Source organism: Pristiophorus japonicus, chromosome 17 (assembly GCF_044704955.1).
Source record: "Pristiophorus japonicus isolate sPriJap1 chromosome 17, sPriJap1.hap1, whole genome shotgun sequence".
Classification (NCBI taxonomy): domain Eukaryota; kingdom Metazoa; phylum Chordata; class Chondrichthyes; family Pristiophoridae; genus Pristiophorus; species Pristiophorus japonicus.
In genome coordinates, this window is record NC_091993.1 from 30,719,277 (window position 1) to 30,733,557 (window position 14,281).

At 46.1% G+C, this 14,281-nt stretch overlaps 1 protein-coding gene across 2 annotated transcripts in view; it reads right to left on the bottom strand.

Annotated features, from left to right (window-relative positions):
- Positions 1–6,208, bottom strand: part of uacaa (uveal autoantigen with coiled-coil domains and ankyrin repeats a) — a 171,541-nt gene extending 165,333 nt beyond the window's left edge. For both annotated transcript variants that reach the window (XM_070858555.1, XM_070858554.1), the window contains exon 1: positions 5,921–6,208. In XM_070858555.1, coding sequence (XP_070714656.1) covers positions 5,921–5,968 — 48 coding nt within the window. In that variant the 5' untranslated portion in view covers positions 5,969–6,208. The remainder of the gene's footprint in view (positions 1–5,920) is intronic.
- Positions 6,209–14,281: the final 8,073 nt, after the last annotated feature.

A 14,281-nucleotide genomic window follows, 5' to 3' on the forward strand; every position in this document is an offset into this window, starting at 1 on the left:
AGAGCCAGAGAGAGAGAGAGCCAGAGAGAGAGCCAGACAGACACAGAGAGAGAGCCAGACAGACACAGAGAGAGAGCCAGACAGACACAGAGAGAGAGACAGACAGACACAGAGAGAGAGACAGACAGACACAGAGAGAGAGACAGACAGAGAGAGAGACAGACAGACAGACAGACAGAGACAGACAGACACAGAGAGAGACAGACACAGAGAGAGAGAGACAGACACAGAGAGAGAGAGACAGACAGACACAGAGAGAGAGACAGACAGAGACAGAGACAGACAGACAGACAGACAGACACAGACAGACAGAGACAGACAGACAGACAGACAGACAGACAGAGAGAGACAGACACAGAGAGAGACAGACACAGAGAGAGACAGACACAGAGAGAGACAGACACAGAGAGAGACAGACACAGAGAGAGACAGACACAGAGAGAGACAGACACAGAGAGAGACAGACACAGAGAGAGACAGACACAGAGAGAGACAGACACAGGAAATAATAAAATACGTGCAAATAGACTTTTAAGATTCCAAAAGAGTTTAAGATTACAGGAGCGATTATCCCCCACCCCATTAATTGTGGACCGTTTCTTTGCCACCTGTAGACACCAGCATCTCGCACGCTTCATGCCGATGTGCGCCAATCTCTGCACTGAACGATTAGCCATTGCACTAGGGGAGTCTGAAACTAGGGGCCATAAATAAGAGAGAGTCACTAATAAATCTTATAAAAGGAATTAAGGAGGAACCTCTTTACCCAGAGAATGGTGAGAATGTGGAACTCGCTGTCACAGGGAGTGGTTGAGGTGAATAGTATCGATGCAGTTAAGGGGAAGCTGGATAAACACATGAGGGAGAATGGAATAGAAGGTTATATTGAAAAAGAAAGATTTGCCATTTATATAGCACCTTTCCAGACCAGATCATCTGTTTTAGTGATGTTGATTGAGGGCTAAATATTGGCCAGGACATAGGGGGATAACTCCTTCTCTTCTGCGAAATAGTGCCATGGGATCTCAACATCATAAAAACAGATTATCTGGTCATGATCACATTGCTGTTTGTGGGAGCTTGCTGTGCGCAAATTGGCTGCCACGTTTCCTACATTACAACAGTGACTACACTCCATAAAGTACTTCATTGGTTGTAATGCACTTTGAGACGTCCGGTGGTCGTGAAGGGCGCTATATAAATGCAAGTCTTTCTCTTTTTTTTTTTGCAGGTAGGTGGAGTCGAGGTCGAATATCAGCCACGGACACGATGGGCCAAATGGCCTCCTTCTGTGCTGTAAATTTCGATGATTCTATGATCTTATTGAATGGCGGAGCAGGCTCAAGGGGCCAAATGGCCTACTCCTGCTCTTATTTCTTACGTTCTTACCTTACAATACAGAATGTAAGTGCAGTGGTCACGTTGGTCCAAAAATGCTGGACGCAGTGCTGAACTGACGGTTCAATTTCCCTCCATTCCCTGTGAGATGATGCTTAAACGTGACTTGCCATGTTCTCTTCTCGCTCCAACTCAGCCGAGAATAAAATCCATCCCTTCACATGGCGAGTTACTGTACCTCTGACCAACACACAGCTCAGAACGCTGGGCTTGCAATATGCTGCACCACGCTCACCCAATCCCTCCCAAAATACATGTCAACATTTTATCAAATTGCCCACCTATACAAGCACATTTACAAACCCAGCTAGTTTAAATAAAGGATGCAATTATCGCGCTCAACATGGTTCATGGGGATATCATCACCTCCAAGTCGCACAGCATCACAAGAACATATGAATTAGGAGGAGTAGGCCATTTGGTCCCTCGAGCCTGCTCCGCCATTCAATAAGATCATGGCTGATCTGGGACCCGACTGGGATATATATTGGCCGTTCCTTCGTGGGACCTTCAAGAGGGTTGTGAATCTCTGGAATTCTCTAGCCCAGAGAGCTGTGGAACTAGAGTCATTGAATATATTCAAGACTGAGAGAGAGATTCTTGACTACAGGGGAGTCAAGGGTTATGGGGAGCAGGCAGAAAGTGGAGTTGAGGCCAAGATCAGCTCAGCCATGATCTTATTGAATGGCAGAGCAGGCTCGAAGGGCCAAATAGCTGACTCCTGCTCCTATTTCTTTTGGTTCTTATGGTCGCTGGGTCAAAATCCTGGAACACTCTACCCAACAGCACTGCAGGAGCACCTTCACCTTACACCACGGGGGTTCAACAGCACCTTCTCAAGGGGCAACTAGCAATGGGCAATGAGAAATGTTGGCCTTGCCAGCGACATCCATAACTCGAGAATGAATTTTTTTTTAGAACAATTAAATATTGTGTTGCTGCTGTCTAAGCAGAGCCACTAAAAGTTTGCAAAGAACCTCAATACTCTTTCAGACAAATTTAGTCTGAACACATGCAAAGAACTGGTCAATCAAGTGCTTGGGAATGGGGGAAGAAAATGAAGTTCAATTAGACAGATAACATTCTGGAATGTTAATGGCCTGCATTCAACACAGGGCTCTCAATCCGTTTGCACTACAATGCTATGATTAGGTTTAACATTACAGTGAATATATTATGTTCACTGAGATACTTTAAGCTACAAGTCACATCACATGTAATGACAGTGTCACAAGACATGCAGATCTACCCACACATGGAACTTATTCCACTATCTGACAAGAGCAATTCCCAAAATGTAAGTGGGTTACCTTCTTACTAAAATCATTAAGATATGCAACACCTCCACCTCCGACAGAGAGGAGTCATTGTACTCGTGGCCCCAGGGTTGAATGACATACAATTAGTGTGGAATCCTTAGAACCCCCCAACACTCGAAGTTCGACAGCATCCAGGACAAAGCAGCCCACTTGATCGGCACCCCATCCACCACCTTCAACATTCACTTCCTCCACCGTGGCTGCAGTGTGTACCATCTACAAGATGCACTGCAGTAACTCGCCAAGGCTTCTTCGGGAGCACCTCCCAAACCCGCGACCTCTACCACTGAGAAAGACAAGGGCAGCAGGCACATGGGAACACCATCACCTCCAAGTCACACACCATCCTGACTTGGAAATATATCGTCCGTTCCTTCATCGTCGCTGGATCAAAATCCTGGAACTCCCTCCCGAACAGCACAGTGGGAGCACCTTCACCACACGGACTGCAGCGGTTCAAGACGACGACTCACCACTACCTTCTCAAGGGCAATTGGGGATGGACAATAAATGCTGGCCTTGCCAGCGACACCCACATGCCAGAACAATTTTTTTGTTTAAATGAGGCAATCAGACCTAACTGCAGGGTTAAGTAATGTTGCCGATTTCCCTCTCCTGTGGTCATGTTCGGGACTCTGAAACCATTCTTGTACTAGCACTCCTTTAGATCAGATTGCAGGTGATTAGGATCTGTAAACCAGCTTCCAACATTTACACTACTGAAAGACACCCTTATTCCAGTGGCAGGATTGTACATCCAGTTTCATCCCAACTATTAACTCTGCTGCTGGAATGAACGAGATGGAATTATTGGCATCATCCCTAGGAACAGGAACTCGAGTCCAAAAATCAACTTGTATTTATATAGCGCCTTTAACATAATGAAACGTCCCAAGGCACTTCACAGGAGTATTATGAGACAATAAAATTTGACACCGAGCCGCATAAGGACAAATTAGGGCAGGTGACCAAAAGCTTGATCAGAGGGATAGGTTTTAAGGAGCGTCTTGAAGGAGGAAAGTGAGGTAGAGAGGCGGAGGTGTTTAGGGAGGGAGTTCCAGAGCTTGGGGCCCAGGCAACAGAAGGCACGGCCACCGATGGTTGAGCGATTATAATCGGGAATGCTCAAGAGGGCAGAATTAAAGGAGCACAGACATCTCGGGAGGGGAGGGGAGTGGGGGGGGGGTGGTTTGTGGGGCAGACAATTAAGGTGCGTCGCTGTGCGTCAATTTGTGTGGTAGAGCAAATCCACTGCATCAGGTGTACTAACGTGGGGGACTGGTGCATTAGGTTCTCCACTTGTTCTGTAAACTGGGTGGCACTGGTAAAATTTATGATTTTAGTGCCCAAAAAAAACATAAAAAACAAAAACAAAAAATTTTAAAAAAACAAAAAAAGGAAAAAAAGGGCCTTGAAAAATGTTTGGAGTGTCCCCCAGATTGGGGGGCACTTGATTTAAATGTTTACTTTGTCTCCAAAAAAGAGTTGTTCTGTAAGCTGTCGGAGATTTCAGGGCTTGGTTGGGAATAGAGGGAGATCAGAAACAGCTTCAGCAATGGTTTGTGCAATACAGGTATATTGACTGTGCCATTTCAGATTAAACTGGAATCCCCATAAGCTTTTAATTCCAAGAGTTAATTAAATTTAAAAAAAATGTTAAGTCTCAGGGTAATATCTGTTCTGGATTAACATGCACAGACTCCTCATTCCTCGGAGTCAGAAGTTCATGGGGTTCAAGTCCCACTCCAGGGACTTGAGCACGTAATCCAGGCTGACACTCCCACTCCACTGTCGGAGGTGATGTATTTCGGATGAGACGTTAATCCGAAACCCCTTCTGCCCTCTCAGGTGGACCTAAAAGATCCTATGGCACTATTTTGAGGAAGAGCAGGGGAGTTATCCCGGTGTCCTGGATCCAATATTTATCCCGCAGCCAACATCACAAACAAATTATCTGGTCATTTATCACATTGCTGTTTGTGGGAGATAGCTGTGTGCAAATTGGCTGCCGCGTTTCCCACATTACAACAGTGACTACATTTCAAAAAATACTTCATTGGCTTTAAAGCGCTTTGCGACATCCGGTGGTCATGAAAGCTCTAGAAATGTACGTCTTTCTTTTGCATAAAAAAGTTGAAAAGTTAAATCAGAGCAAGTGTAGAAAACAGAATACTCAAAAGAGTCACCACAAAATTATATGTTCTTGAGACCAGCTAACTCAAAGTAAATATGCCACAGTGCCAATCCAGAGGTATGGAAAATATTAGATAGCTAGGAGTGATTACAGGGCTGTCATCTAATCAAAGTGTACAGCTGCTCTTGATGGAGAACAGATATCTGGGAATGATTATTAGGCTACAACCTAGCCAAGAGGTTTAAAATCTATTATAAAATCTGGACTAATGGACACCTGGGAATTATGACAAGATTTAATGTCATCTGGAAGGTTCAGGTTAACACCCAAAAACAAACACCCGCCCAAAATAAGTGTGTGAATAGCCCTTATTACAGACACGCGGTGGTCGTATTGAATTCACGTTCAAAATTATACACACAGCGTATACCTAAACAAGACCCTGGAGCCCATCGCTGAGCACTGCCCTCCGAGGGAATTCGCAGGCAGCCTACAAGATACCCACACTGTTACACTTTGACCTGGATATCGGACTCGGATATTGCTTTGCTACTGCCATAGGGAAGAAGACGACCCAAGCAGGAACCTGGGCGTGGTGGTTTGTGCCAGTGGCAAATGTGATCAGTGTTGTGGGTACAAATAACTAAACAGCCTTTTCAGCCTACAGCGCACTTAAACTATTAAGTCCACTCAATAACAAACTTCCCTGATACAGACTGCTGGCATCTCAGTTTTTCTTGTGTTAAACTTGCAATTTTGGTCCTTTAGCTAAACCAGCCCCCCTGCCCACATTGCGGGTCGTGCATTGAACATCCCACCCAGCAGGGTGGTCCTGGGATGAGGATGAGGATGCATTGTAACAAACACTGGGCTCACACAATCGGTGCTGCCCAGCCCACAGCGCTCCGGGAGGACGCTTTCTCTCAACATTCCAAACATTACATTTTAAACTTCAGAAACACAGGACAAACAAAGAGGCTCCGGCTGAAAAGTGAGTGAGCTGTTTGCTAAAACCTGCAACCTTCTTCACTCAGGCAAGGCTAATGACGCTTTTCAACTTTGAACTTACATTGAGAGTCACTTCGTGCTTCTTCAACCGAGACTTCAAACTCTTCATGGTTCCGTTCCAGGTGGGAGGTTCTGTCTTCGTGAAAGTAGAAAAGTTGGAAAGTTTAACAATTCTGAAAGTTGGAAAAAGTTTGACAATTTTGAAAGTTGGAAAATTTTAACGGTTGGAGAGTTGGGTGTGAGGTTTGGGGGCAGATGTTGCGCGGAGGGGTTCGCGCCCAACCTCCGCCGACACTTTCCTCTCTCCGCACTGGCAGCGCCCGGCTGCCCGGCGTAGCGCCCGCTCCTCACCTGACGCACGGCCCCGACCTTTGATTGACAGCCAGGCGCCGGCCAATAGCGCGAGGGGTGGGCGGGACGGGCCAGCCAATGGGCGGACGGGAGGCGGGATTTCCTGGCTTTGATTGGCGAACCCCGCGAAGGGGGGCGGGGCCTACGCGCGAGCCGTCACCTGGGCGCGAGGAGCGCCGCGCTCACCTGAGGCTGCGACGCCGTGGCATCTCGGGCCAATCAAATGCGGCTCCTGCACTGCTTAGCCTTTTGAATTTATTTTTGTTGCAAGGATTTGATCCTAAGTTAGATATAAAAGCTCCTGCAATAGTAATTGGTCTGCATTGGTCATCTTTATCAATTTTCTTTGCAACATCGACGTGTTCAAAATCATGAGGGGTCTGGACAGAGTAGATATTGAGAAACTGTTCCCATTGGCAGAAGGGTGGAGAACCAGAGAACACAGATTTAAGGTAGAACAACCAAATCATATCATAGGCAGTCCCTCGGAATCGAGGAAGACTTGCTTCCACTCTTACGCAGGTAAGGGTTAGGACTGATAGTGAATGGGTGACCAAGAGACAAGGCAAGAGCAAGAAGGTAGTGCAGGAGTCCCCTGCGGTCATCTCCCTCCAAAACAGATATACCGTTTTGGATACTGTTGGGGGAGATGACTTTACCAGGGGAAGGCACCAGCAGCCAGGTTCATGGCACCATGGGTGGCTCTGCTGCACAGAAGGGCGGGAAAAAGAGTGGGAGAGCAAAAGTGATAGGGGAATAGATAGGAGTTTCTGCGGCCGTAACTGAGACACCAGGTTGCCTCCCTGGTGCAAGGGTCAAGGATGTTTCGGAGTGGCTGCAGAGCATTCTGGAGCGGGAAGGTGAACAGCCAGTCGTCGTGGTACATGTAGGTACCAACGATACAGATAAGAAGCGGGAAGAGGTCCTACAAGCTGAATTTAGGGAGCTAGGAGTTAAATTAAAAAGTAGGAACTCAAAGGTAGTAATCTCTGGATTACTACCAGTGCCACGTGCTAATCAGAGTAGAGGGAGCAGGATAGTTAGAATAAATACGTGGCTTGAGCAGTGGTGCAAGAGGGAGGGATTCAAATTCCTGGGACATTGGAACCAGTTTTGGGGGAAGTGGGGCCTGTACAAAAGGGATGGTCTGTACTTGGGCAGGACTGGAACTGATGTCCTAGGGGTAACATTTGCTAATGCAGTTCGGGAGTGTTTAAACTAATATGGCAGGGGAATGGGAACCTATGCAGCGAGACAGGGCGAAGTAATATGGAGTCAGAAACAGATGGTAGAAAGGTAAAAAGCAATAGTGGAAGGCCGAGTAAACAAAGGCAAGAAACAAAAAGGGCCACACTACATCATAATTCTAAAAGGACAACGTGCTAAAAAAACAAGCCTGAAGGCTTTGTGTCTTAATGCAAGGAGTATCCGTAATAAGTTGGATGAATTAACTGTGCAAATAGATGTTAACAGATATGATGTGATTGGGATTACAGAGACGTGGCTCCAGGATGATCAGGGCTGGGAACTCAACATCCAAGGGTATTCAACATTCAGGAAGGATAGAATAAAAGGAAAAGGAGGTGGGGTAGCATTGCTGGTTAAAGAGGAGATTAATGCAATAGTTACGAAGGACATTAGCTTGGATGATGTGGAATCTATATGGGTACACCAAAGGGCAAAAAACGTTAGTGGGAGTTGTGTACAGACCTCCAAACAGTAGTAGTAATGTTGGGGCGGGCATCAAACAGGAAATTAGGGGTGCATACAATAAAGGTGCAGCAGTTATCATGGGTGACTTTAATATGCATATAGATTGGGCTAACCAAACTGGAAGCAATACGGTGGAGGAGGATTTCCTGGAGTGCATAAGGGATGGTTTTCTAGACCAATATATCGAGGAACCAACTAGGTGGGAGGCCATCTTAGACTGGGTGTTGTGTAATGAGAGAGGAATAATTAGCAATCTCGTTGTGCAAGGCCCCTTGGGGAAGAGTGACCATAATATGGTGGAATTCTACATTAGGATGGAGAATGAAACAGTTAATTCAAAGACCATGGTCCAGAGCTTAAAGAAGGGTAACTTTGAAGGTATGAGGTGTGAATTGGTTAGGATAGATTGGCGAATTATACTTCAGGGGTTCACAGTGGATGGGCAATGGCAGACATTTAGAGACCGCATGGATGAACTACAACAATTGTACAAAAAGGGAAGGTGGCTCAACCGTGGCTATCAAGGGAAATCAGGGATAGTATTAAAGCCAAGGAAGTGGCATACAAATTGGCCAGAAATAGCAGCGAACCCGGGGACTGGGAGAAATTTAGAACTCAGCAGAGGAGGACAAAGGATTTGATTAGGGCAGGGAAAATAGAGTACGAGAGGAAGCTTGCAGGGAACATTAAAACGGATTGCAAAAGCTTCTATAGCTATGTAAAGAGAAAAAGGTTAGTAAAGACAAACGTAGGTCCCCTGCAGTCAGAAACAGGGGAAGTCATAACGGGGAATAAAGAAATGGCAGACCAATTGAACAAGTACTTTGGAGGACACAAACAACCTTCCGGATATAAAAGGGGTCAGAGGGTCTAGTAAGAAGCAAGAACTGAGGGAAATCCTTATTAGTCGTGAAATTGTGTTGGGGAAATTGATGGGATTGAGGGCCGATAAATCCCCAGGGCCTGATGGACTGCATCCCTGAGTACTTAAGGAGGTGGCCTTGGAAATAGCGGATGCATTGACAGTCATTTTCCAACATTCCATAGACTCTGGATCAGTTCCTATGGAGCGGAGGGTAGCCAATGTAACCCCACTTTTTAAAAAAGGAGGGAGAGAGAAAACAGGGAATTATAGACCGGTCAGCCTGACATCGGTAGTGGGTAAAATGATGGAATCAATTATTAAGGATGTCATAGCAGTGCATTTGGAAAGAAGTGACATGATAGGTCCAAGTCAGCATGGATTTGTGAAAGGGAAATCATGCTTGACAAATCTTCTGGAATTTTTTGAGGATGTTTCCAGTAGAGTGGACAAGGGAGAACCAGTTGATCTGGTGTATTTGGACTTTCAGAATGCTTTCGACAAGGTCCCACACAAGGGATTAATGTACAAAGTTAAAGCACACGGGATTGGGCGTAGGGTGCTGACGTGGATTGAGAACTGGTTGGCAGATAGGAAGCAAAGAGTAGGAGTAAATGGGTACTTTTCAGAATGGCAGGCAGTGACTAGTGGGGTACCGCAAGGTTCTGTGCTGAGGCCCCAGCTGTTTACATTGTACCTTAATGATTTAGACGAGGGGATTAAATGTAGTATCTCCAAATTTGCGGATGACACTAAGTTGGGTGGCAGTGTGAGCTGCGAGGAGGATGCTATCAGGCTGCAGAGTGACTTGGATAGGTTAGGTGAGTGGGCAAATGCATGGCAGATGAAGTATAATGTGGATAAATGTGAGGATATCCACTTTTTGGTGGTAAAAACAGAGAGACAGACTATTATCTGAATGGTGACAGATTAGGAAAAGGGGAGGTGCAACGAGACCTGGGTGTCATGGTACATCAGTCATTGCAGGTTTGCATGCAGATACAGCAGGGGGTTAAGAAAGCAAATGGCATGTTGGCTTTCATAGCAAGGGGATTTGAGTACAGGGGCAGGGAGGTGTTACTACAGTTGTACAGGGCCTTGGTAAGGCCACACCTGGATTATTGTGCACAGTTTTGGTCTCCTAACTTGAGGAAGGACATTCTTGCTATTGAGGGAGTGCAGCGAAGGTTCACCAGACTGATTCCCGGGATGGCGGGACTGACATATCAAGAAAGACTGGATCAACTGGGCTTGTATTCACTGGAGTTCAGAAGAATGAGAGGGGATCTCATAGAAACGTTTAAAATTCTGACAGGTTTAGACAGGTTAGATGCAGGACGAATGTTCCCAATGTTGAGGAAATCCAGAACCAGGGGTCACAGTCTAAGGATAAGGGGTAAGCCATTTAGGACCGAGATGAGGAGAAACTTCTTCATCCAGAGAATGGTAAACCTGTGGAATTCTCTACCACAGAATGTTGTTGAGGCCAATTCACTAAATATATTCAAAAAGGAGTTAGATGTAGTCCTTACTACTGGGGCGATCAGGGGGTATGGTGAGAAAGTGGGAATGGGGTACTGAAGTTGCATGTTCAGCCAAAACCCATTGAGTGACGCTGCAGGCTTGAGGAGCCGAATGGCCTACTCCTGCACCTATTTTCTATGTTTCTATGTTTCTTAGGTGACTATACATTCCAATACTAGAACCACAGTCCCTGTCACAGATGGGACATACAGACGTTGAGGAACGGGGTGGGTGGGACTGGTTTGCCGCACGCTCTTTCCGCTGCCTGCGCTTGATCTCTGCATGCTCTCGGCGATGAGACTCGAGGTGCTCAGCGCCCTCCTGGATGCACTTCCTCCACTTTGGGCGGTCTTTGGCCAGGGACTCCCAGGTGTCGGTGGGGATGTTGCACTTTATCAGGAGGCTTTGAGGGTGTCCTTGTAGCATTTCCTATGCCCACCTTTGGCTCGCTTGCTGTGAAGGAGTTCTGAGTGGAGCGCTTGCTTTGGGAGTCTCGTGTCTGGCATGCGACAAATGTGGCCTGCCCAGCGGAGCTGATTGAGTGTGGTGAGTGCTTCAATGCTGGGGATGTTGGCCTGGTCGAGGACGCTAACGTTGGTGCATCTGTCCTCCCAGGGGACTTGTAGGATGTTGCGGAGACATCGTTGGTGGTATTTCTCCAGCGACTTGAGGTGTCTACTGTATATGGTCCACATCTCTGAACCATACAGGAGGGCGGGTATTACTACAGCCCTGTAGACCATGAGCTTGGTGGCAGTTTTGAGGGCTTGGTCTTCAAACACTCTTTTCCTCAGACGGCCGAAGGCTGCACTGGCGCACTGGAGGCGGTGTTGGATCTCGGAAGAACCAAAGGCGACATAAGGAAAAACTCATTACGCAGCGAGTGGTTAGGATCTGGAATGCACTGCCTGAGAAGGTGATGGAGGCAGACTCAATCGTGGCTTTCAAAAGGGAATTGAATAAACATAGAAATATAGAACATAGAAAATAGGTGCAGGAGTAGGCCATTCGGCCCTTCGAGCCTGCACCGCCATTCAATGAGTTCATGGCTGAACATGCAACTTCAGTACCCCATTCCTGCTTTCTCGCGATACCCCTTGATCCCCCTAGTAGTAAGGACTACATCTAACTCCTTTTTGAATATATTTAGTGAATTGGCCTCAACAACTTTCTGTGGTGCAGAATTCCACAGGTTCACCACTCTCTGGGTGAAGTAGTTTCTCCTCATCTCGGTCCTAAATGGCTTACGCCTTATCCTTAGACTGTGACCCCTGGTTCTGGACTTCCCCAACATTGGGAACATTCGTCCTGCATCTAACCTGTCTAAACCCGTCAGAATTTTAAATGTTTCTATAAGATCCCCTCTCATTCTTCTGAACTCCAGTGAATACAAGCCCAGTTGATCCAGTCTTTCTTGATATGTCAGTCCCGCCATCCCAGGAATCAGTCTGGTGAACCTTCGCTGCACTCCCTCAATAGCAAGAATGTCCTTTCTCAAGTTAGGAAACCAAAACTGTACACAATACTCCAGGTGTGGCCTCACCAAGGCTCTGTACAACTATAGTAACACCTCCCTGCCCCTGTACTCAAATCCCCTTGCTATGAAGGCCAACATGCCATTTGCTTTCTTAACCGCCTGCTGTACCTGCATGCAAACCTTCAATGACTGATGTACCATGACACCCAGGTCTCGTTGCACCTTCCCTTTTCCTAATCTGTCACCATTCAGATAATAGTCTGTCTCTCTGTTTTTACCACCAAAGTGGATAACCTCACATTTATCCACATTATACTTCATCTGCCATGCATTTGCCCACTCACCTAACCTATCCAAGTCACTCTGCAGCCTGATAGCATCCTCCTCGCAGCTCACACTGCCACCCAACTTAGTGTCATCCGCAAATTTGGAGATACTACATTTAATCCCCTCGTCTAAATCATTAATGTACAATGTAAACAGCTGGGGCTCCAGCACAGAACCTTGCGATACCCCACTAGTCACTGCCTGCCATTCTGAAAAGTACCCATTTGCTCCTACTCTTTGCTTCCTATCTGTCAACCAGTTCTCAAACCACGTCAGCATACTACCCCCAATCCCATGTGCTTTAACTTTGCACATTAATCTCTTGTGTGCGACCTTGTCGAAAGCCTTCTGAAAGTCCAAATACACCACATCAACTGGTTCTCCCTTGTCCACTCTACTGGAAACATCCTCAAAAAATTCGAAGAAGATTTGTCAAGCATGATTTCCCTTTCACAAATCCATGTTGACTTGGACCTATCATGTCACCTCTTTCCAAATGCGCTGCTATGGCATCCTTAATAATTGATTCCATCATTTTACCCACTACCGATGTCAGGCTGACCGGTCTATAATTCCCTGTTTTTTCTCTCCCTCCTTTTTTAAAAAGTGGGGTTACATTGGCTACCCTCCACTCCATAGGAACTGATCCAGAGTCTATGGAATGTTGGAAAATGACTGTCAATGCATCCGCTATTTCCAAGGCCACCTCCTTAAGTACTCTGGGATGCAGTCCATCAGGCCCTGGGGATTTATCGGCCCTCAATCCCATCAATTTCCCCAACACAATTTCACGACTAATAAGGATTTCCCTCAGTTCCTCCTTCTTACTAGACCCTCTGACCCCTTTTATATCCGGAAGGTTGTTTGTGTTCTCCAAAGTATTTGTTCAATTGATCTGCCATTTCTTTGTTCCCCGTTATGACTTCCCCTGATTCTGACTGCAGGGGACCTACGTTTGTCTTTACTAACCTTTTTCTCTTTACATAGCTATAGAAGCTTTTGCAATCCGTTTTAATGTTCCCTGCAAGCTTCCTCTCGTACTCTATTTTCCCTGCCCTAATCAAATCCTTTGTCCTCCTCTGCTGAGTTCTAAATTTCTCCCAGTCCCCGGGTTCGCTGCTATTTCTGGCCAATTTGTATGCCACTTCCTTGGCTTTAATACTATCCCTGATTTCCCTTGATAGCCACGGTTGAGCCACCTTCCCTTTTTGTACAATTGTTGTAGTTCATCCATGCGGTCTCTAAATGTCTGCCATTGCCCATCCACTGTCAACCCCTGAAGTATCATTCGCCAATCTATCCTAACCAATTCACGCCTCAGACCTTCAAAGTTACCCTTCTTTAAGTTCTGGACCATGGTCTTTGAATTAACTGTTTCATTCTCCATCCTAATGTAGAATTCCACCATATTATGGTCACTCTTCCCCAAGGGGCCTCACACAACGAGATTGCTAATTAATCCTCTCTCATTATACAACACCCAGTCTAAGATGGCCTCCCCCCTAGTTGGTTCCTCGACATATTGGTCTAGAAAACCATTCCTTATGCACTCCAGGAAATCCTCCTCCACCATATTGCTTCCAGTTTGGTTAGCCCAATCTATATGCATATTAAAGTCACCCATGATAACTGCTGCATCTTTATTGCATGCACCCCTAATTTCATGTTTGATGCCCTCCCCAACATCACTACTACTGTTTGGAGGTCTGTACACAACTCCCACTAACGTTTTTTGCCCTTTAGTGTTCTGCAGCTCTACCCATTTAGATTCCACATCATGCAAGCTCATGACCTTCCTAACTATTGCAATAAGTACCTGAAGGAAAAAAATTGCAGGGCTAAGGGGAAACAGTGGTGGAGTGGGACTGGCTGAGTGTCAGCACGGGCTCGATGGGCCAAATAGCCTTCTCCTGTGCTGTAACCATTCTATGATTCAATTATATCTGATCCTTTGTTCTTTGAACTGATCTTGATCTGATCAAAAGCACAGACCTTACAATTGAGTTCAAGGCTCCCAATCCTGATCATAATCTTTGCAGGAAAGTGCATGTATCAACTGGAATGAACATTTTAGTCATACCTCAATATCTCCTTACGTGGCTCGGTGTTAAATGTTGTCTGATTCATCATCATCATCATCATCATCATCATAGGCAGTCCCGCGGGAT